Source organism: Panthera onca, chromosome D4 (assembly GCF_046562875.1).
Source record: "Panthera onca isolate mPanOnc1 chromosome D4, mPanOnc1 haplotype 2, whole genome shotgun sequence".
Taxonomy (NCBI): domain Eukaryota; kingdom Metazoa; phylum Chordata; class Mammalia; order Carnivora; family Felidae; genus Panthera; species Panthera onca.
The window spans coordinates 72,974,789-72,999,036 of NC_138351.1; the positions used below are offsets into that span (position 1 = coordinate 72,974,789).

General features: G+C 43.5%; 1 protein-coding gene across 15 annotated transcripts in view; it reads right to left on the bottom strand.

The window, feature by feature from the left end:
- Positions 1–24,248, bottom strand: part of SUSD1 (sushi domain containing 1) — a 299,394-nt gene that overhangs the window by 162,756 nt on the left and 112,390 nt on the right. For all 15 annotated transcript variants that reach the window (XR_013551693.2, XR_013551696.2, XR_013551695.2 and 12 more), the window contains 4 exons: positions 23,446–23,632; positions 12,705–12,801; positions 8,514–8,772; positions 3,946–3,985 (listed from right to left, as the gene is read on the bottom strand). Coding sequence is in view for 12 of the 15 variants with exons in the window: in XM_078436588.2 (XP_078292714.2) it covers positions 3,946–3,985; positions 8,514–8,772; positions 12,705–12,801; positions 23,446–23,632 (583 nt within the window). In the remaining 3 variants the exon portion in view is untranslated. The remainder of the gene's footprint in view (positions 1–3,945; positions 3,986–8,513; positions 8,773–12,704; positions 12,802–23,445; positions 23,633–24,248) is intronic.

A 24,248-nucleotide genomic window follows, 5' to 3' on the forward strand; every position in this document is an offset into this window, starting at 1 on the left:
ACATAGATATACAGAGTAGAATTGCCTTCAGAATTTCAACATTACACTGGGTTTTCTATTATCTCCAGAGCCTCCCAGTAGTTTGATTTCAAAGGTTTGAACCCTCTTTCAACACTGGTTTTTAAGTTGAGAGGGGGTAAAAAGGTACCACCAAAAGTCATGTAGACATTTCCAAAGCAAAATCCTCCCTGTTAAGTTAATCACAGTAGAATGACTGTGGCCAGCTCTTTGGCCATTTCTTCCACCCAGTTTGAGTTTGCTAATCATATCAAACAGCTGCTGAAAGCCGTGGATTCTGGAAGCTATTTCTATGTCCAGGAGGTCTGCACATCTCCATTCTTCTGATAAAAGCACCTTTTTTCTTTGTGGGAACTCTATTCCCACCCTTATAGCCTTAGGGAATGGATTGGCTGCAAAATATCCAAATGTTGAAATACGTGGCTATTTCTTGTGGCTTTCATTTAAATTCCATGACAGGGGTGGGAATGCAAGCTGGTGCAGCCACTCTGGAAAACACTATGGAGGTTCCTCAAAAAACTAAAAACAGGGGCGCCTGGGTGGCGCAGTCGGTTAAGTGTCCGACTTCAGCCAGGTCACGATCTCGCGGTCCGTGAGTTCGAGCCCCGCGTCAGGCTCTGGGCTGATGGCTCGGAGCCTGGAGCCTGTTTCCGATTCTGTGTCTCCCTCTCTCTCTGACCCTCCCCCGTTCATGCTCTGTCTCTCTCTGTACCAAAAATAAAAAAAAAAGTTGAAAAAAAAAAAAAAAACAAAAAACTAAAAACAGAACTACCCTACGACCCAGCAATTGCACTACTAGGTATTTATCCAAGGGATACAGGTATGCTGTTTCGAAGGGACACATGCACCCCAATGTTTATAGCAGCGCTATCAACAATAGCCAAAGTATGGAAAGAGCCCAAATGTCCATCGATGGATGAATGGATAAAGAAGATGTGGTATATATATATATATACAGTGGAGTATTACTTGGCAATCAAAAAGAATGAAATCTTGCCATTTGCAACTACGTGGATGGAACTGGAGGGTATTATGCAAAGTGAAATTAGTCAGTCAGAGAAAGACAAAAATCATATGACTTCACTCATATGAGGACTTTAAGAGACAAAACAGATGAACATAAGGGAAGGGAAACAAAAATAACAAAAATAACAAAAACAGGGAGGGGGACAAAGCATAAGAGACTCATAAATATGGGGAACAAACTGAGGGTTGCTGGAGGGGTTGTGGGAGGGGGCATGGGCTAAATGGGTAAGGGGCATTAAGGAATCTACTCTTGAAATCATTGTTGCACTATACGCTAATTTGGATGTAAATTTAAAAAATAAAATAAAAAAATAATTAATTCCAAGACAGGGAGCTTAGCCCATCTACACACAGAAGTGTAACAACACACATCTTTGTTAAGAAAGACCCTCACTAATTATGCTAAGTGAGATAAGTCAGACATAGAAAGACAAATATTATACGATCATATTTATATGTGAAATCTAAAAAGGGAGAACTCATAGAAATAGAGAGTAGAATGGTAGTTGCCAGGGTCAGAGGGGTGGGGAGAAATGGGGTGATGTTGGCCAGAGTACAAACTTCCAGTTATAAAATGAATAAGTACTAGGGATCTAATGTACAACATGGCAACTATAATTAACAATACTGTATTAAATACTTGAAAGCTGCCGAGAGAGTAGATCTTAAATGTTCACACATAACACAAATATTCATGGTAATCATGTGAGCTGATGGAGGTGTTAACTAACCTCATTGTGGTAATCATTTTGCAATATAGATCAAGTCACCACCTCAAATTCAATGTTATATGTAAATTATATCTCAAGAGAGTAGAGGGGGGTGGGGCACAAAGACCCTCGCTGCCTGGCAACCACAATCCAATGGTCTGGTAATGCGCCTTGCCCAGTAGAAAAGCCATGTCCTCTGCTCTTTTTGAAGTTGGTGTCAGTAGAGATTAAAAAGATGGGAAATAAGATTAGAAGACAAGCAGACAAATGAAGGAAGTCTAATTCTCCAGGTCCCTTCCCATCATTTCCTGCTAAGCACCCTCTACTGACAAGGTAACAAATCCCCCATTGTGAAGTGCCCCGAGCTGGAGTCCTCCTGGAAGCAGAGTTCTGCAGGCACTTCCTTACCACCCCAGCCTATTGTTTTATGCTGCTCTGAGGTAACAGACAGGATGCAAGGGGTTAAACTGATACTCCAAGCTAAGAGCAAAATTCCTCAGGGTGTTGCTAGGACTCATAAACCGCAAAGAAAAAGGTCCAGATACAAAGGTCATAAACTTGACAGGATTTCTGGTATTAAGCAACAAACTAATGGAATTCCTAGGAATCAAATCCACTGGCTGGCTGCCTGTTGGTTTAAAGAAATGTACTGCCAGGGAAATCCCAAGTCTGGCAACCAAGGAGCTGTGATTGCTCAAGCCCTGAGGCAGTTCTCCCACCTGGACAACTGCCCGTGGGAGGAAGAAGGTTTAAGCTACACAGCACCCAGCTGCTACATCTCTTGTGTCTGTACAGCTCTGGAGGAAAGGGACAAGGGTACTCACTCTCCCATCGGGCAGACCCAGGAAAAGACTGAGGCAGCCCATCTAACCGACCAGGCGGCTCACTCTGCTGCCAGGGCAGGGGATGCCAGTTTTTCCCATCCAGCAGGATGTGGTCGCTGTTATGGGCGCCCTGACCACTGCACAGCCTTTTATCTTTTCCTCCTTTCTAAATGAAAGTGCTTATTGCGCTTATTCAGTTTCCCCTTTCACATTATAAACTGCGGTTTGAGGATGCTTACATTGGGCATTTAGTCATAGATTGCTAACAGATCGTGAGAGGTCCCCCTGGATTTGATCAAGAGGGATGGACCATCCTCAGGAATCCTGGTCTTGGAGCTGGATGCAGTAACAGACCCACACACAGTTGTCGTCCAATAGAGTTCTACTTGTGGTTGTACAGAGGATAATTCTTCTATCGTGGAGGGGGTTTTTCTTAAAAGTATACATATAAGTGTGTGCGCATGCGAAGCAGCTAAATGGCTCAAAGCAGTGGACTGTTTTGCTCTTTGTATTGGTCTGTCAACATGTTTCCGCGTGCCTCTTTTCCTGATGGGGATCGCGTCCACCTCTCAGTGCAATCCGAGTGTCGCTGTCCATGTCAATCACACTGATCTGCCCCCAACCAGCCACATGAATAAACCCAAAATCCAAGGTAGGCTGTTCATAGTACATAGTACTCTAGGAGGTGGTACCAGTCATCCCACGGACAGGCACCTAATCTAGGAGAAAGGGTTCTTCCCCTGAATTGAAAAACTTTCTGTTCCCACTGGAGTTGCTAAACTGGGCAGCTGGTGCCCATCCCTCTCCATCGCATGGCTTATTGTAGAAGAAAATGAAGCCAACCCATCCTTAGAAACAGAAAGCAGAGGGGTGCCTGGGTGGCTCAGTCAGTTAAGCGTCCAACTTTGGCTCAGGTCATGATCTCACAGTTCATGAGTTTGAGCCCCGCGTGGAACTCTGTGCTGACAGCTCAGAGCCTGAAGCTTACTTTAGATTCTATGTCTCCTTCTCTCTCTGCCCCTCCCTTGCTTGTGCTCTGTCTCTCAAAAATGAATAAATGTTAAAAAAAAAAAAAAAAAAAAAAAAAGAAGAAAGAAAGAAAAGAAACAGCAGAGACAGAGGCAGAGTGTGCCACTCCTGGTTTCAAGTCCCAAGTGTCAGTTTCTGGAGTCCTGGTGCCCCTGTGGGTTTAGGTCCATAACCTCCCCACCCCCATCCTTTTCAGCTATGGCTTTTTGCTTAAACTAGTATGAGATGGGTTTCTGTCACCTTTAACAATTTAAAAAGAAATCTCATTAACATAACTCGATGCTGCAGGCTGGAGGGGAGAAATAAGGACAGGATGCTTAAGCAGAAAATGGTTTTACCTTTCACGTGAGCCCAAACTGCACAGGAGCATCTTCTCACCTATAAAGGAAAACACAGCAACACGTTTAACTAGGCAGCACATGACATCAGTTTAAATAATACATTTTAGCCCAGAAAATTTAATGTTCTATTTCTCTTAATTTGGATGAAAATATCTTTAAGGCCTCTTCTAGCTCTAACATAGTATACTTTAGCCATGTGACTACTAAGTATTCGAGGGACTGGCATAGGTAGCAGGGACAGAAGTGACCCTGGGGATCAATTCTATAGCTTCTCAAAAGATCTCACAAAGCACACACTATGGGTAAAGGACAGAAATGGCAATGAGTTTCATTCCCCTGGCCAGCTCTCAGCAACTGGCATTGACTGCCTGTGAACTCTGTTGAGAAAGATTCCGAGGTCACATCCAGTTCAGCAAGATAGTGATGCATGTGATAGGCTAGGCTATGAGAAGCCTTGGCATATAATAATACTTCACCTCTCTAGAGAATACTTACCCGGCTGCCTCAGTTACCCAAACAGTAGCCAAGGGCCAGAAAGAGAACAAAATAACAACAACAACAATAGTAATAACATATGAAAGCTCATCCATGGTAGAGGAGACCCACAAACTCATTGGAATGAAATACCTTCTCTTCTCCCCCAGTTATTATGTGCATATTTGTCTGTTAGGAATGGCTGGGATTACTCTGCAAAACATTCCCCAGAGGAAACTAAATAGCAGGGGTTAGAGAAGGATCCCTCTAAGTTCAAAAGGAAATTCTCTTTCAAGTGACAACCTTGGGCAATCTGGTTTTCTTAAAAATTGAAAAAATATATTTACACTGACAAATTCTGGGGAAAGCTCAAAATGGCCATAAGCTTTTGAATGTGACTAATTTTGCCTTGATGCTAAGTGCAACTAGTGGAAAATAATATCCAATAATAACCAGTGAAAGGGATCTAACCTTAATAACCAGTAAGGCACGTACTTAGGAATGGAGTATATTAAAGGAGAGAAATTGGTGGGGCCAGGTGAAGAAGGGAGCTCATTAAAACAGAGTGTCATGACCAGATTTACACTTTACAAAACTCATTCTGGCAGTTACATGGATCAAGGAGACAGAATAAGAGACAGGAAGATGAGTTAGAAAATTTGATGTTCAGGCAAGAGATGTCAAAGGCTAAACAGTGTTAATGAGGAAGGAGAGAAAAGGATGATTTTACACAGCATTACGGTGATAGAATAGACAGGATTTGATGATGTACTAGACAAGAAGATAAGGAGGCAGGAGGCAAGAATTATTCATGAATTTCTATCTTAGCAACTGGGTGCATGGTGGTGCTAGTTACTGGGACAGATACACAGAGAACTGGGAGAACTGGAAAACACTTCCTGGTTTCAAATTTTACTCCAAAGGTATAGTAATCAAAACTGTGTGGTGCTGGCATAAAGACAGACACATAGATCAATACAGAATAGACAGCCCAAAAAGAAGCTCTTGCATACATATCAAATAATTTTCAACAAGGGTGGCCAAGAACATTCAATGGGTAAAGGAAATCTTTTTGACAAATGGTGCCAAAGAAGATATACAGATCTTTTTAACAATTGGATTTAGCAATGATTTCTTGGATGTAACACCAAAGGCATGGGCAACAAAAGAAAAAATAGACAAACTTGACTTCATCAAAATTAAGATCTTTTGAGGATGTGGAGAAAAAAGCACACTCATGCACTGTTAGCAGGATGCAAACTGGCGTGGCCACTGTGGAAAACTGTACGGAGGGCCCTCAAAAAATTAAAAATAGAACTACCGTATGATCCAGTAATGCCACTATTGGGTATTTACCCAAAGCATATGAAAACTGAATTGAAAAAAATACATGCACCCCTATGTTTATTGCAGCACTATATACAATAAGCAAGATATGGAAGCAATTCAAGTGTCCATCAATAGATGAATGGATAAAGATGTGTGTGTGTGGGTGTGTGTGTGTGTGTGGTGCTCAGCCATAAAAAAGAATGACAACTTGCCATTTGCAACAATATAGAGGGATCTAGAGAGTATAATGCTAAGTGAAATGAGGCAGAGAAGAGACAAAGAGGAAAAAAAACTTCTAAATACAGAGAACAAACTGGTTGATGCCCAAGGGTTGGTGGGTGGGTGAAATAAATGGGTGAATAAATGAAATACATAAATGAAATACTGAGTTCACTTATCATGATGAGCACTGAATAATGCACTGAATTGTTGAATCACTATATTGTACGCTTGAAATGTAACACTGTATATTAATTATACTGGAATAAAAAAAAGAAGCTTGTAACATTAAGAACTTTTCTGCATCAAAGGGCACTTACGACAGAGTAAAAAGGCCATCAATGGAATGGTAGAAAATATTTGCACATTGCAAATCTCATAAAGGATTAATATCCAGAATATATAGAGAACTCCTAAAACCCAACAACAAAGAAATTAATAACCTTTTTCAAAAATGGGTAAAGGGAGGCATATGGGTGACGCAGTTGGTTGAGCATCCAAGTTTGGCTCAGGTCATGATCTCATGGTTCAGTTTGTGGGTTCGAACCCTGAGTTGGGCTCTCTGCTGTCAGCACAGAGCCCACTTTTGATCCTTTGTCCCCCTCTCTCTCTGCCCCTCTCCTGCTCATACACGTGTGTGCATGTGTGCCCTCTCAAAAAGTAAACATTAAAAAAAATGGGCAAATGACTTGAATAACCATTTCCCCAAAGAAGATATAAAAGTTGTCAAAAGCATTTTGAAAAGACGCTCAACATCGCTAATCGTTAGAAAAACAGAAGCCCAAACTACAATGAGACACCACCCCACATCCATTAGGAGGGCCATTATCAAAACAGAAAACAGCAGTTCTTGGGGAGGATGTAGAGAAAATGGAATAATTGTGTACTGTCGGTGAGAATGTAATATGGTGCCATTGCTGTGTGGCAGTTCTTCAAAAAAATACAAAGATAATTACCATATGACCCAACGATTCCAACTCTGGGTCAATGCCGAAAAAATGGAGAGCAAGGACTCAAAGGAGATATTTGTACAGCATGTTCATAGCAGCCTTATTCAAAATAGCTCAAAGATGGAAGCAACCCAAGCATCTATCCACAGATGAATGGCTAAAATGTGGTGCATACATACAGTAGAATGTTAAAAAGGGAGGATGGGGTGCCTGGGTGGTTCAGTCGGTTGAGAGTCCGACTTCAGCTCAGGTCATGATCCCACGGTGGTGAGATCTGGTTCCCACTGGGCATGGAGCCTGCTTGAGATTCTCTCTCCCTCTGCCCTCTTCCCCACTCATGCTCATGCATGTGCACTCTCTCAAATTAAAAAAAAAAATTGGGGCGCAGTCAGTTAAGCATCCGACTTCAGCTCAGGTCATGATCTCACAGTTTGTGAGTTCGAGCCCCACATCAGACTCTGTGTTGACAGCTCACAGCCTGGAGCCTTCTTCAGATTCTGTGTCTCCCTCTCTCTCTGCCCCTCCCCTGCTCACACTTTGTCTCTCTCTCTCAAAACTAAACCTTAAAATATTTTTTTCTAATTAAAAAAATAGAGTGTGTCTTGGTCGTAAGTATGTGATGAACCTTATAGTCCAGGTAGCTCAGATTCATTAGTCAAGAGATGTTTCTATTGAGGTGCCTGGGTAGCTCAGTTGGTTGAACAGACAGCTTCAGCTCAGGGCATAATCTCACTGTTAGTGGGTTTGAGCCCCACATTGGGCTTTGCACTGACAGCAAGGAGCCTGCTATGGATTCTCTCTCTCTTTCTGTCTCTCTCTCTGCACCCTTCCTCCACTCACACTTTCTCTCTCAAAATTAAACATTAAAAACCTTTTTAAAAAGGAGATGTTTCTAATAATATTAATACAATGTTTTTCTAATTTCCATCACCAATCTATGTGAATTTATCCCACTCTTCGAGTTCTCCTGGGACAACCCATCACAATGGCTCTTCCAGGAGAACTTCTACCCCCGCCCACTGATCCAGAGCCTGCTTTCTGCCTATCCAACTCACTAGATTTATTCATTATACAATGACTACATAGTTCTAGGTCTCATGAAAGAACCACCACTGGAATAACATAGTCTTTCTAAGGATGAGGAGAGGTGGGTATGGCCGAGGAAGCAATGGAAGGAGAAAATAGGGCAGTGCTGACGTTAATCTGCCTCTCCTTCCTGCTTCCAAGACAGAGTGAGGGGAGGCGGCAGCTTGGCAGGAGTACAAGGAAGTGACAGGGAAATCTAGATGTTCCTTTCTAACTAAGGCTTCAGCAGTGCAGTAGGATGAGGGCATTCCTGCAGCTTAAGAGGAAGAACCAAAACTAGGTCAGTCCAAGCATAAATCCAGCCAGGTCCTGCAGGAAGTTCAGAACATCAACCTCCTTAAAGGTTTCACCTGCCCGTCATTTATAAAGGCCAAGTAGTCAACACATTTTTATGGTTATTACATGCAGTGTCCATCTCAAATACCAGGAAAACAAATGTCCAAACATTTAACTTTCACATGAAAAAGAAAACAGAGAAGTCACAAGAGTTTTTAAAGAAGTATATACCTCATTCCATTCACTTGTGATTCGTAATATAATCCAGTAATCATTCCCTTTTCTCAAAGGTGCATTATAGTATTTCCCATAGTACAGCCTGTCCCCAATAGATATCTCCATGGCATCATCTGGAACATCTTCGGCCAGTAGTTCCGCAGCCACATATCCACTGGCATCAGAGGTGTTGCTAAAGAATGAGGTAGCCCCTTCAGAATCACAAAAAAAAGTGCTTTGGAGGGCCAGGGGAAGCACCAACACCTGGTAGGAACTGGAAATAAAAAGAAAATGTCTATCAGACCCTTGCTTCATTCATTTATTTATTCATATTTATTGAGCACCTGCTATGAGAGAAACACTTCTCTAGGCACTAGAGGCATATACAAAACTGCACAAGAAAAAGTCCTTGCCCACAGCGGATCGACAGTCTGATGGCTCCAACAGGTAGGGCACTTCAGTTTGAACCTGTACTGCTAACGCCACATGACATGGGGTGAGGGATCTCAAGTTCTCGCTGAGGATGGACGCCAAGTACATCCTCTAGAGCTGGGAGAAGTTGTTACAAGTATGGCCGCCCTGAGCGTGCATGCCATAAAGCCGATCTAATCAATGCTCTCCACGTGGGCAAATAAAGCCCAGCTGGGCCAAGGGTTCAGCAGTCACATGGAGGCTGGCCGCCTACAAGAGTTAATGGGCTAAGTCTGCAAAACAGCTCTAATCACATGGCAACCTAAAACGGAACTCATGTGATCTGCATTCCCTCCGGTTCACAGACTGATACCAAAGTTCATGTGAAATAAATGAGAAGGAAGGAGTGCAAAGTCACCATGAGTTAGTCTAGCCTGACAATATCCTGAAATAGCCTGAAAGGGACAATGTCATATGTGCATTATGGAACTGTTCCCTAGGTGTGGACAAAGAGGCACACCAGCAATCTACTCTCCTTTTGTGTGTGTTTATTATGGTTTATCCCACCAAATTCAAAACCTGTCGGTGAAAGGAGGTGTCAGCATAAAAACGCACTGAGAATGAATCACGACTTCTTTTTTGTTCCCATCTCTTCAGTCCTTATCTCCTGCCTCTAGTATAGCACGTGTCTGAACACCTGCTTTCCCGGTCAGGGTTAAGAGCAGGGATTTAAATGATTGACACTTATATCCTTGCAAATCCTTACACAGTTCTTTGGCTGTGACTGACTCCCCACTAACATTTCTTGAGTTGAAATTTCAGTAAAGAGGAAAAATATGCATCAGTACCGAATATGATTTGGGTCATTTCCAAACCATTAGGCCACATGATCTATTTTACCAATAAATATACACTACCTGCTCCACATTCCTAAACGCCCTACCTCTTCCTTCCTAAAAGTCCATGGGTCACTACGTTAAGAAAAGGGAGCCCCCCACCATAGTAGGTGTTGGACTTGGAAAATCTCCACCCAAAAACCCTAGGGGTCCCAGAATCCTGATTTCCACAAAGTCTGGGCTCACTTTCCAGCAAAGGGCTTTCTCCAAAAGGTACAAAGTAAAGCCTGCAGGGCAGTGAGCTGTCATCACCACCACTGTAAACATTTACTAAGAATCCACTCCCTACAAGGGAACACTTGTAACAACACAGTTTCCTGGAGACCTGAAGACATTCCTACGAATTGTGGCTGCAGGTAAGAAAGTAAATAGTGCAGCAGCTCCATGCTGTCCACAAGCTCCTCTTCAAATCCACCTTGTCTTTCCATGTAGATAGTGGTGTTCAAGTGCAAGTTCAAGGCATACCTTTGGTTCTGGACATTGCCCATTAGAGGCACCAGTCATAGGACATAAAGCAGTCTTCCCCAGTTAGCATGATCATAATCAGCTGAATTGCTTGATAATTATACAAATTTCCAGCCCCTGTCCCAGACCTACTGAATCGAAATCTCCAAGAGTCAAGTGCAAGAATTTGCACTGCTGATAAAGCACCCCTAGGTGATTTCTAGAAGTTGGTAAGTGTGGGAGGCACTAGCATTAAGAGAACCCGGGAACAGGCTGTATCATCTGTCCAAGATCACCAAGCTAAGGAGGCAGCCATGGTCCCAGAGCCCAGCTCCACCAAGTGCCCCAAGCCACTGCCCTACCCCCAATGATGCACAAAGCAGACTCAGGCCTGTCTCACACACTGGCAAAGCTGCTGCCCCAGCTCAAACCAGGTACTCAGGGAGAGGAAATCACCCCACTTGCCTTCTGGTAATTAACCCTGATGACGTTAGGGAAGCAGTTGTGGCTGTTTGGAACATGACTGTTCTGGAAAGACTTCTCCCCTATTTCTCACCGCCACCCCCCCCCCCCTTGAATGACTCACAGATCTCCACTTCCTGTTTTGGAGGCACTGGAGAGCACATTAGCCACAAAGATAGACTGTCATTTGGCTTTTCTTTTTGCCTTACGTAACTATTTGGCCTACATATCACATTTACTCTTGCAAGTTCTCTCAGACAGTGATATCATAACTTCTGTTCTCCTTATAGCAACAGAATTGCAGTGCCTTCCAGTAACTTGTCAGAAACAGAACAATGTGGGCAATAGCCATCCCAGGAAAGACCTTTAAGAATTTGCTGCACTTAAACTAATGGAAAGACAGGAAAAGCCTAAGTTTCATTATATATGGACACACAGATTGGGACACCTTGGTGGCTCAGTCAGTTAAGCAACCAACTCTTGATCTTGGTTCAGGTCATGATCTCACAGTTTGTGGGTTTGAGCCCTACATCAGGCTCTGCGCTGGCCGTGCAGAGCCTGCTTGGGATTCTCTGTCTCCCTCTCTCTCTGCCCCTCTCCCAGTCACGCTCACTCTCTCTCTCAAAATAAATTAATAAACATTTTTTAAAAATAAAGATAAATGGGGGCACCTGGGTGGCTCAGTCGGTTAAGCGTCCGACTTCGGCTCAGGTCATGATCTCACGATCCGTGAGTTCAAGCCCCGCATCAGGCTCTGTGCTGACCACTCAGAGCCTGGAGCCTGTTTTGGATTCTGTGTCTCCCTCTCTCTCTGCTCCTCCCCCACTCACGCTCTGTCTCTCTCTGTCTCAAAAATAAATAAACATTAAAAAAATTTTTTTAAATAAAAAAAATAAAGATAAATGGACACACAAATAATAGGTCCAGACTTTCTTTTAACTTTATAATATCTCACATTTATTTTCACCTTGATTGTACTGAAGGGTCATTAGACTAACAGGTCAAGACTGACATAAGACAATGAAGGTTAGGTCAAGGATGGCAAGGTTATTGCCATGTCCTTGCCTTATTCCCGTGAGAGAGTTGCTTATCTCTCCAGGGAAACCTCTATCTTCCTTTCTAAAAAAAAAGGGGGGGAATAATTCTACTTTCTTAATCCAACCATGACCCTCTAAATAAAATGCCTAATGGAAGACAATGTAGTTCTCCAACTGAGGTGGATTAATTCCATCCTAATAAAATCTGGAATCCCAGAAGCAGTCATTAACTACCCAGTGCCTTGCCCTTAACTCAATATGTGGTTGAATTAAGAGAGTTATCCAAATGACCCTTTCAGAAGCCACTACCCATACCCAAAGATCATCCTTAAATAAAGAAAAACATACTCTGTCTTTGGTAAATGAAATGATGCTCTTGATCCATCATCACGAAGAGATGTATGTTAAGATATGAGTGCAAAGGATCACACCTGATACGTTACACTCAACCAATGCTTGTCCACTGACCAAAGGAATGGATTTAATTATTGAGCTAAGCTGCCCAAGTGCTTGTTTCTGGCTCCTTAGAAGTCTCTCTATTCATTTGGAAGGGCCCTGGTTGGAGTTAAAGACCCAGTCTGTGCCCAAGGAATCAAAAATAAAAGGCCCCGGGGCACCTGCATGACCGACTCTTGGTTTAAGCTCAGGACATGATCAGTTTGTGAGTTCAAGCCCCACATCTGGCTCCATACTGACAATACAGAGCCTGCTTGAGATTCTCTCTTTCCCTCTCTCTCGCTCTCTGCCCCTCCCATGCACTCACTCTCTCTCTCAAAATAAAACAAACTTAAAAAAAAAAAAAAAGTTTAAAACAATAAATGAATATGAGGCCCTGCCTATACTGCCCCAATAATTTGAGCACAGCACCTAAAGAGAGAGCTCCTCAATTAAACCAAAGTTTCCAAAACTCTCTATGAGGATCCCTGGACAACCATGGAGAAGGGGGCACTGCTCACCTGATCGGTCCATTTTTCTCCTTGGCTTTCCTCAGTCTCAGACGTGGTAGAGGCCTTCCATGCACTGTGACAAAGTCTACTTCTGGAAGAGGAGGCTCTGAAAACAAGTCAAAAAGAGGAAAAGGGTGTGATCAGAACAAATGGAAGCATGACCAAAGTGGTCCTAATGGGGGCCATCAAAAGGAAAGTTCAAATGTAAGGACTGATGAGCATTTTCTGACATATGCTATAACACGAATGAATCTTGAAAACATGACACTAAATGAAATAAGCCAGACTTAGAAAGACATTGTATGATCCCTCCTACATGCAATATCTAGAACAGACAAATTCATAGAAGCAGAAGTAGATTGGAAGTTGCTAAGGACTGAGGGGTGGGTAGGCAAGGGGGAGTTAATTGTGTAATGATCAACAGAATTTCTGTCTGGGATGATGAAAAGATTGTAGAAATAGATAGTGGTGATGATTTACAACATCATGAATGTACTTAATTCTGTGCCAGAAAACGGTTACAATGGTACATTTTATGTTATATATTTTACCACAGTAAAGTTTAAAAAAAAAAAAAAAGCAATTCCCCAGTGCTGACAGGGTGGATACAGTGGGCCTTACAGTTAACTTGGTGGACAGGTTCCAGATATGCTGGGGAAAACCAGCATATCAGACTTCTAGATCCTTCCCAATCACAGAACATTCTGTCCTTCTTTTGTTCTCTCCAGCAACCAGGTTTCCCAAATAGACTTTCCACTGGGAGGGGACTATGTTGGCTGACACCAGTGTTCTAGTATCTAACTGATAGCTACATTCACAGTATGAAGGCACCGGCCGCCATTGTGCCTTGTGGGTAACACAGCTGAGATGCACTGGGCACTAACTAAATGTACTAGCTGTTTTCTGCACAGGCCTCATCTTATATGATCTTCTCAACACTGCTATCAAGTGGATGAGATTTATAGAGGGAGAAAGGAAGAAAGACAAAGAATAAAATATGAATGCCCCCCCTCCCAACCCTGGCCTAGAACTCTGTTACAGTTAAAGTGAGGAGTAGGAAGCCAAAATAAACACTCAAGACTCTATTTACCCAATTAGAAAATAGACTTGGGGTAGAAATTTCCAATCCAAATTATAATAAAAACTTAGACCTTCCTAGATAGATTTTAAAGCACTATCATGAGGGGCGCCTGGATGGTTCAGTCAGTTAAGCCTCCGACTTTGGCTCAGGTCATGATCTCACAGTTCATGAGTTCAAGACATTGGGTTCTGCGCTGACATCTTGAAGCCTGGAGCCTGCTTCAGATTCTGTGTCTCCCTCTCTCTCTGCCCCTCCCCTGCTTGCACTCTGTCTCTCTCTCTTTCTCTTAAAAATAAACTTAAAAAAATAAAATAAAATATGATAGTTGCCAGAGGGAAGGGGATTTGGGGGGTAGACAAAATAAGAGAAAGGGATTAAGAGGTACAATATTCTAGTTATAAAATAAATAAGACATGGGGATGTAATGTACAGCATAAGGAATACAGTCAATAATATTGTAGCAACTCTGTATGGTGACAGATGGTGACTGGATTTATTGTGGTGACCATTTCATAATGTATATAAATATCAAATTATTATGTTGTATACCTGAAACTAATATAACTTGTATGCCAATCATTCCCCAATTAAAAAAAGCTCTGGGGCGCCTGGGTGGCTCAGTCGGTTGAGCGTCCGACTTCGGCTCAGGTCACGATCTCATGGTCCGTGAGTTCCAGCCCCGCGTCGGGCTCTGTGCTGATGGCTCAGAGCCTGCAGCCTGTTTCAGATTCTGTGTCTCCCTCTCTCTCTGACCCTCCCCCGTTCATGCTCTGTCTCTCTCTGTCTCAAAAATAAACGTTAAAAAAAATAAAAAAAATTTTAAAAATTTAAAAAATTTAAAAAATTTAAAAAAAAGCTCTAACAGGGCGCCTGGGTGGCTTGGTCGGTTAAGTGTCCAACTTCGGCTCAGGTCATGATCTCACAGTCCGTGAGTTCGAGCCCCGCATCGGGCTCTGTGCTGACAGCTCAGAGCCTGGAGCCTGTTTCAGATTCTGTGTCTCCCTCTCTCTCTGCCCCTCCCCTGTTCATGCTCTGTCTCTCTCTGTCTCAAAAATAAATAAACGTTAAAAAAAAAAAATTAAAAAAAAAAAAGCTCTAACAAATATGTCATTTATACATCATCAATCAACACCTTTATTAGCTACCTTTATACATCACGTACCATGGGAGGCTGGAAGAAACAGCCATGGAAGACACAGTTTCTACTCTCCAGGAGTTCAGACTCTAATAGTGGAGACGGTTTCAGAAACATGCAGTGCTCAGAACCATGAGAAAGTTATACACAGGGTGTTGTAGAAGGTGCAGAGGAAGGACACCTGAACAAGGGCAGGGGGCGCCGAGACCACAGAATGCAGAAATACATGTATACAGGGGCAGGAGGTGGGAGAGAGGGCAGAGACAGAACTGCAGCCCCACCAGTAGTTCAGCGTAGCTGAAAGGCTGAGCCCCGGTCTGGTAGGCAACAAATGGGAGGTGTGGATAGAGGTCAGATCTGAGGTCCTGGCAATAGAATGAAGTCATTTACAGATTTCTTAGCAGATGTGTATTTTAGAAAGACAATTTAGGGGCAGCTGAGTGCCTCAGACGGTTAAGCATCCAACTCCTGACTTCACCTCAGGTCATGATCTCAGAGTTGTGAGATCAAGCCCCGAGTCAGGCTCTGAGCTGAAGGTGGAGCCTACTTGGGATTCTCTCTCTCCCTCTGCCCCTCCCCTGCTCATGGTCTGTCTGTCTCTCCCCCAAAATAAATAAATTAATTAATTAATTAATTAAAAAAAAGAAATATTAGGGCACCTGGGTAGCTCAGTCAGTTAAACATCTGACTCTTGGTTTCAGCTCTGGTCATATCTCATGGGTTTCCTGAGTTCAAGCCCTTGTGTTGGGCTCCACACTGACAGTGCAGAGCCTGCTTGGGATTCTCTGTCTCCCTCTCTCTCTTCCCCTCCCCACTTGTACTGTCTCTATCTCAAAGCAAGTAAACGTTAAAAAAAAATTAAAAAAAAAAAAAAAAAAAAGAAATACAATGTAGACAGCTGGTTGAAGGAGGAATTGAAAAAGAACCGAAGTACCAGTTGTCCAAAACCTTGTTAAGATGTGCCTGAGGTCTGAAGCAAGTGACAGCACTGAGAATGGAGAAGAGGGGGAAGGTGGAAGAGACACTCAGGGAGAGAGAGAACAGAACGTGGTGGAAGATAAGGAAGAGGGAAGAATCTGGGCTTTGGTTTTGACAACTGAGTCAGCAGTGATGTCAGGCAAGGTCTGGAAGAGAAGTTCAGAAGCAGCTCGCTGACATGCTTGTGGAATTGTCCAGCCGGCAGTTAGAATGCAGGTCCAGACAGGAGCAAACCGTGGTGGTGCTTCAGAGTCAGCCGTCGGCAGCTCCCCGGGGTGATGGGGTAAATGCACCTCAGCACCGACCACTAGGATCCCCAGGCATCTGATACCAAGTGGAAGAGTGAGAGCCCCAGTAACTTTTATTAAACAGTGCCAAATCTAGAATTCCTTCCAAAGTCACCTAGATATGGACACATAAATTACATTTCCATAAGCTTGTGGGATTGCTAGGGACCCTGGAAGGTGACATGGAACAGCCCCTGCTTACACAGTCAGGGTCTCACAGGCCTTGGAGGTCTACACCGTTTCCAAGAGGTGTGTGTTCAAAAGAGATTCTGAAACTCACGCCCCTGAGGAAGACGACCGCCAGGTTCCCGCAGCCGCGATGGGGAGAGGAGGCTGAGGTTTGAAAAGCCTTGGCCAGGTCCTCCAGGGTAATGTGCCCCTTCCAGTCTGAGAATTTCTGCCCTCAGCCCTTCACGCTAACATTGAAAGGCCCTTTCATTTGTGATGTCCTGTTGTCACAGTAAAGCAAGTGCTTTTTATCACACATTTCCTGTTTTCAGCCCAGAGGGGATGAACTGTTCACTCTCTGTGTGAGAACCTTCCTCGGGCTCTTTTAAATTTTTCCTCTGTTTGCTCTTCTCTGATTAATAATTCCAGTTACTCTAGTCTTTTGGTTCACCTCTTAAGACTGCCCAGTTTTGCCCCGTCCTCGGTACAAGCAGAACAAAGCGCTAGCTCAGCTGGGAGAAGGCAGGCCCACAGAAGGAGCTGGAAAGCCACCCCTGACTGTTTCATGCTACACTGCCCTTTGCTAGTTTCATGCCTGCAGTTAGTTCTAAATGTGCCACTGCCATCCGGCCAATTCCATCCACATGTGACTTCCAGACTGCTTTCTGTTCCAAGACCTTCCCCACCTTCTATTTTAAATAGGCTACTTTTTTTTCACTCATGTAAAAGCCTGAACTTCATTAGGCGAGTTGTTAGCCACATTTCAAGGTTAAATAATCTTAACTTCCAGCCATGTTTTCCGAGGTGCTATTCCCAGTCCCGCGCCCCACCCCACCCCCTGCCCCCAGCTGGTGTCCTGGGTAGATGTGCTTTTCTTTACATTAGCCTCATTACTGATTTAAATCAAATCAGACCCAAGGCCAGAAATGGGTCATGTCTGGGCTGGAGAGTATAGTTCTTCCACCCTGGGTATGTAAGATGGGGGAAGACCCCATAAGCAAATGACAAAGGAAAATACGGGGACTGCCATGTGAGAAAACTCTGGAGAGTAAGGAGAAAAGCAGTGAAGGAGAACTTTCCCTATAAAATATTAAATATAGCATAAAATTACTATAATTGAAATAGTATGGTACAAGCCCAGGACAAGCAAAGGAATGGAAGAAATTAGAGAGTCTAGAAAGAGATCCAAACAAATAAATGAGAATATAGTGCATAGCACAGACAGTCTTTCCAAAGGTGGTATGGGGGACACCTGGGTGGCTCAGTTGGTTAAGCGTCCGACTTCAGCTCAGGTCATATTCTCATGGCTTGTGAGTTTGAGCCCCGCATCAGGCTCAGTGCTGACAGCTCAGAGCCTGGAGCCTGCCTCTAATTCTGTCTGTTTCTCTCTCTGCCCCTCTCCCTCTCGTGCTCTCTCTAAAAAATAAATAAATATTTAAAAAATAATAAGGTAAAAATTAAAAAAAAAAAAAGGTGGTGGGAAACTGGCTTATCATTTAGGGAAAAAAAATACCCTGTAAATTTAGCCTTATACTATATATCAAGACAAATTCCAAATGGGTCTAAATTTATAGGCAAAAAGCAAAACTATCAAGAAGCATCAGAGGGATGGCTCAGTCAGTAGAGCATCTGACCCTTGATCTTGGGGTTGTGAGTTCAAGCCCTACATTGGGCACAGAGATTACTTTAAAAAAAAAAGAAGACAATGAAGCATTAGACAATATTAGAGAATAAGAATTGATCTAATTTCAGGGTGGGGGAAGGTTTTTCTTGGCATGACCACAGGCAGAAACTATAAAAGAATCAATAGAATTGATTACATGAAATGTTTAAATGTCTAAAATGTTAAAAAAGAATACTGACAAGAAAAATAAACAGTAAATAACCCAGGAGGTGGGTTATAATATGTATAACAAAAGGTTAATATCATTAATGTAGGCAAACTATTAAAATCAGTAAGAGAAAGGAAGTAATATAAGTGAAAATGTGTTAACATTCCTCTAAAACACACCAACATGAATAAAAAGAACGGAAAAGAAAATTGAATCTGTGCCAAAACTAAAGCCCCAACTTTATGCTATAAATTTCAAGTAAATACAAGGAAATGACACACATAAATAAATACATACAAAGACACCGCGTTGGTTCTTTTTGAATCCTTAGCACCTCCCCAGCAGATCACACTGCACACTTGGGGAGGCATGACCAACTGAAACTGACAGCAATAGAAACAATGGTAGCTTGCACCATAAGTCAGCAGCCATTACAAGGCTGGCTACATTCCCCCTATCGATGAAGTTGTGAGACTTGGCCTTCCGGGGAGAAGGAACAATCTTCTCTTCATCTTTACATCCCCCACTTCAGCACTTAGCACAGGTCTTTGTACATAACCAGTCAATAAATATTTGCTGGGTTAAACTGTTAAATCACCCCATGCCCCTCCCACACTCTTCCACCACACACAGAAACTCTGGTTTTTACGCTTCTGGTGTAAAGAAATGTTCTCATTCATATTTGGTAAAAGCTAACGCTAATACAAGAAAATAACACACCCAGCCTATTTTCCTCTGCGGTGTATCATCTTGTCTCCATGGGGCCTAGGTCAGGGTGTGGATGCTTTCAGTGAGGGGAACTGGGAGATACCCATCCCTACACAGCCATTCACTTGGAGGTTTGGGATTTAGATCTGCTAGAAAGTAGCTGGGAGAGTTCAGGGGATGAGAGAATAGGTGGCCCATGGAGGTAAGGAAGGGCCATACCTTCCTTCTAGTCTAACATTACATACCCAGATGTCAAAGAACTTGTGTCCATGAAAGACTCTCAGAGAGTCCGGACAAACACAGGAACAGCTGGGATGAAGGCCAGTCCCTCTCCGGACCTCTACTGCAGCTTCTGCCCCCTGGGAGCGAGGGGGACCAGCAGGAATAAGTGTGGTACCCTGGAAACAGCCCAAGGAAATAGCGTTCTCAGAGGACACAGGGGTGCACTGTCCTTGGAAAGTCTATGGGTAGCCAACCATGGACGAGAAGCCTCTGGCAGAAGAACTCAACAGACTTGGTCCTGTACAGTGCTTTCTGGGGACACCCAATAGGAAGAGAGGAGATATCAGACGTGGGGGCTGTGGCTTCTAGTCCTGTGGGGGAATCAGAGCTACCCTGACTAGACCTCTCCATTCTCTCCATTAAAGGGACAGTCTGCTAATGCTCAGGACATACCTATGTTTTTGATTGCTTTCCTGAATATCTGAAAAAAGTACATTCTCTTTTTCTTTTCCCAAATGCAGGCAGAGATGGGAAATTTCCCATATTAGTTTCCAGCCTTGGTACTAAAGGGCACCTTGGGAAGGAATGGTTTCCTTGACATCCTTTCTTCCCTTTTCTCCTCCAGCATTCTTGATTCTATAATAAATATTCAACCTCAAATTATCACCGTGTTGTGTACACAAGTGGTTTAGCTTTACCTTTCCACACACATTTGTTTTCTCTCTCCCCCGCCCCCCACTTTCCCCTCTCTGGTTTTTTCTCTCTCCCTATGGGAAGATAAGCTTTCTGACTTGGCTAGAAAATAGCATAACCAACGTGTGAAAGCTCTTCTGACTCTGGGTCTACACCAAGGATGGAGTTTGCTCTTTACCCTGTCCTAAAAGGAGTGTAAGTAGTGGAGCTCTTCTGAGGAATTCAGCTCACTGGGCTCTGCCTGAGGGAGCCTGTCAGCCCTGAGGCACAAGCCCTGGGAGAGGACCTGGTCTCCCCCCCTCCCCTCAGACCAACACGCTCTCCTTTTCTCACTCCAACACTTTCCTCTGCCCTTCAACGTGCCTAGAACTTGCACCCTCCTCTGAGGTCAGCGATATATTTAAAGCACTACTCTTCATCCTGTTCCCATTAGGGAGATTTAGTTTAATGTAAGGCATTCGGAAGGGAAATTCCATTCACTTTCCTTCTGGGAAATCAGCTGCTGAGTTTTCCAGGCCCAAATCCCTTGCCTCGCATTTCTGGTAAGATTGAAAAGTTCAGGATTTTATTGAAACACAGCCATATCTTAGGCAATCAAGGCATACCTCTTCCTATCAACACATAAGGCTCTCTTTTTTCCCCTTTTATAAAAAAAGAGAGTTTGGGTGGTTTTTTGTTTGTTTTTTACCTTTTGAAAAGATCATAACAACTTGAATTTTTCACTTTTTTAAAATTTCAAATTCTTTAAAGTAGGGTAGAGTTGGAAAATATGCAGCCGTTGTCACAAAGAACTTTTTGAAGGGTCTCAATGGACTTAAATAGCTCAACAGTGTCCCCTGGTGGCCATGAGAACAAGGCACTTCAGCTAAGGGGGCTATAGTTAGCCTACAAAACAAGATTAAAATAAATGTCTCAAGAAGAGACTCCCTTATCCAACTCAAAAAATTTGAAATACTGATTTAAATCAGCAGTACAAACCAGCCAAACACGGTAAGGACCACAGAGCAGGAAACTAAATAGGTATTCATTTGACTAAGTCACCACAGAGAGATGCCCAATTGGACATTACTTCTCCTTCCAGCCTAAAACTTAGTAAATTCTTTTTTTTTTTTTTTTTTTAAAGCTTTTCTTAACTCACCAGCCATCCCCTCAATGCTAATACCATGCAATGGCCATTCAGGGTTTGTTGTGCTATGTGCCAGCACTATCTTTACATCTCTGCCTTCAAGGAGCTTAGTCGGGGAAAAGCAAATAAACAAGTAAACTAAAAAACACAAATTCTGGGGGTGCCTGGGTGGCCTAGTCGGTGAAGCGTCCGTCTCTTGATTCAGGCCCAGGTCATGATCTCATGGTGTGTGGGTTCAAGCCCTGTGTCGGACTCTGCACTGATGGCCTGGAACCTGCTTGGGAGTCTGTCTCCCTCTCTCTCTGTTCCTCCCCTGCTCTTGTAGCCTGCCCCTCCCTCCTTCCCTCCCTCTCTCTCCCCCTCTCTCTCTCTCTCAAAATAAATAAACGTTAAAAAAATTTTTTTAAATACAAGTTCTGAAAACAAGTTCTATGATGAAATTCACACAGGATAAGTGGAGAGCGAGTGATGGGGTGGAGACGGAGGTTATTTTTGAAAGGACGGGCAGGGAGAGCTTCTCTAAGGTACTGGCATCTGAGCAGAGACGTGGATGATTATAAAGAAGCCATGTGCAGAGTGTGCACCAGGAACAGTAAACAATAAATGGAAAGGCCTGGATGCACAAACAGGTTTGACCCATCTGAGGAACAGCGAAGAAGGCAGGGGGGCAGCAGATGCTAGCGAGAAACAGAGAGAGCAGAGATGAAGTCAGGGAGGCAGGGAGCCAGACTCCATGCCTCACGGTAAGAACGTGGATTCTATTCTAATGCTAATGCTAACTCATTGGACGGTTTTGAGCTAGGGATGACACATTCTCCTATGCATTTTTAAAAGATCACTCTGACTTCTGAGTGATCTTTTTAAAGTTATGGTCTCACCATACTTGGGAGTGGGGGTGAGGGGTGGGAGACTGACAGGCACCCGTGAAAGCAGAAAGACCAGTAAGAAAGTCAGTGTAGGAGTCCAAGCAAGAGGTTGCTGACTTGGATAAGGTTGCTTTGTGGTGAAGGTGAAGATGGAGAGAAGTGGGTGGATTCCAAGTATATTTTAGAAACAAAAGCAGAAGTTGGTCGGGAAGGGTAGAAGCTTTTTCGCCTGAGCAACAGGTGAACAGGAATGCCAATAACCAAGATAGGGAAGCCTGGACGGAAAATGGCTTTGAAGGTGAGAGGAGAGTTGAGAAATCAAAATCCTCTTGGACTTGTCAATTGGGTGTGCAAGAAGTTGTTTAAAAGATGACTGGATATATGAGCATGGCACTCAGGGGAGAATCTGGGACTAGGATACATATCTGGGAATCCTCAGCATACAGGCAATATTCTTAGCTGGGCAGAGGGGGTAGATAATGAAGAAAAAGGAAGAGGAACAGGCAGAGAGGGCATCCGTAAAAGAGGACTGAGCAAAGAGGAGCCAGCAAAGAGGACTGAGAAGGAGCAGCCAGTGAGGCAGGAGGACCTAAAAGCCCAGAGAAACTGTATTTCAAGAAGGCAGGAATGACAAATGCCATGGTGGGGGAGGGGGTGGGGGGGCAGGAAAGGGAATAAAAATTAAATAAAAACAAAATTGGGCAGCGGATTTTGCAAGATGGAGACACTTTCAGTAAAGCAGTGTGGCCAGGACAACCACCTCCAGTTTGGAAACAGTTAAAGGAAGTACCTGAAGTAAGGATGTGGAGTCTATAGAACAGACACTTCTTTCAAGGAGTTTTACGGTAAAGGGGATGCTGAAAGAAGTAGCTGGGGGGAATACGGGCTCAAAGGAAGTGAGTTTTTTAGTTTCTTTGGTTTTCATTTAAAAACGGAGATCCTACAACATGCTTGTGCAGTGCTGGGATGATTTCTCTACTGGGGATGATGACTGGGCAGGAAGGGATGGGATCCAACACACCCATTGAGGGGAGCAGTCACCTGAGGAGTGGGGACCAGAGAGAAGACAGAACACACGGTTCTGCCCGAGAGTAGCAATGAGAGACTTGGGAGAGGCAAGTCCTCCCTGATGACTTCTAATTGCTCGGTGAAGTAAGAAACAAGAAGGCAATACTCCGAGTCTTAGCTCAACTCTCCCAGATTTGAAGAGAGACAAGAAAATGAGAGGAATGTGAATTTTCCAGGGACCAGAGTGGGACTGCCTATCACTTCTCCCTGGAAAGGACAGACTCTTGAGGCACTTGCGACAGAATGACAATTAACTCATGTTACTGAGAAACAGTACTAATGAGAGAAAATTCTTTTTAGGTATGAAATGTTTGAACTATTTCAAATATCCAGAAGGAATGTAACCAGCATTCATAGACACGCTAGCCGGATTTAATTCGCATTAATGGTTTGTTTCAGCCATCTTTTTAAGGAATAAAATATTACAGTCACAGTTACAGTAGTCTCTCCAGTTCCACGCCCTTTTTCCTCTCGCTCTTCAAGTTCATTCTTTAATGATAGGAAGCAATAGTGTTTCTCTCTATCTGGGCCCATCTACGGCTCTGTGGTGACTGCGTTCATCCAAATGCTGTTATTCAAGATTTACCTGTTATCTGGGTTGTCAGGGAGAGGACCACAGGAAGTTCAGAAGACAAAGCCTGGACGTGGACACTGTAGTTGGTGCCCGGATGCAGGTCCAAGCACATCTCGGGAGCCTGACTGCTGGTAGTGATATTAAAGATTATTTCCTGGGAAAATTCCTTCTGATACCATCTCTGGCCCTGAATGTGGAACTGAAACACAGAAAAGTTCACTAGGTGAATGGCTGGCCTGGAAGGCTCCAAATGCCTCCAAACCTTTTCTCATGAGCAATCTTGCTCTTAACTCTAAAGTTCCTTCAAAAAGTGAAATACAACAGTAAACAAATATTAGAGACGTAATACCATAAATACTGTTGCCACGATATATCAGCGCAATAAAAATAGCTTTAAATCAAAATGTGCGAAAGGCCAAGGCCCCAGTACTAACAATTTTCTTGGTCTCGTTCTCACATATACAATGAGCAATGTGAAAGTCTGTTGGCAAAACTATAGGAGCAAAGCCACAGAACATTTTCCTAGAAAGAAAACGAAGTTGCGTCCAGGTGGCTCAGTTGGTTAAGCATCCGACTTCGGCTCAGGTCATGATCTCATGGCTTGTGAGTTCAAGCCCCACACGGGGCTCTGGGTGGACAGCTCAGAGCTTGGAGCCTGCTTCAGATTCTGTGACTCCTCTCTCTCTGCCCCTCCCCTGCTCACACTCTGTCTCTCTCTCAAAAATAAACAAACATTAAATAAAAGTTAAAAGAAAGAAAGCAAGAGAAAGAAAGAAAGAACAAAAGGAAGGAAGGAAGGAGGGAGGGAGAAAAGG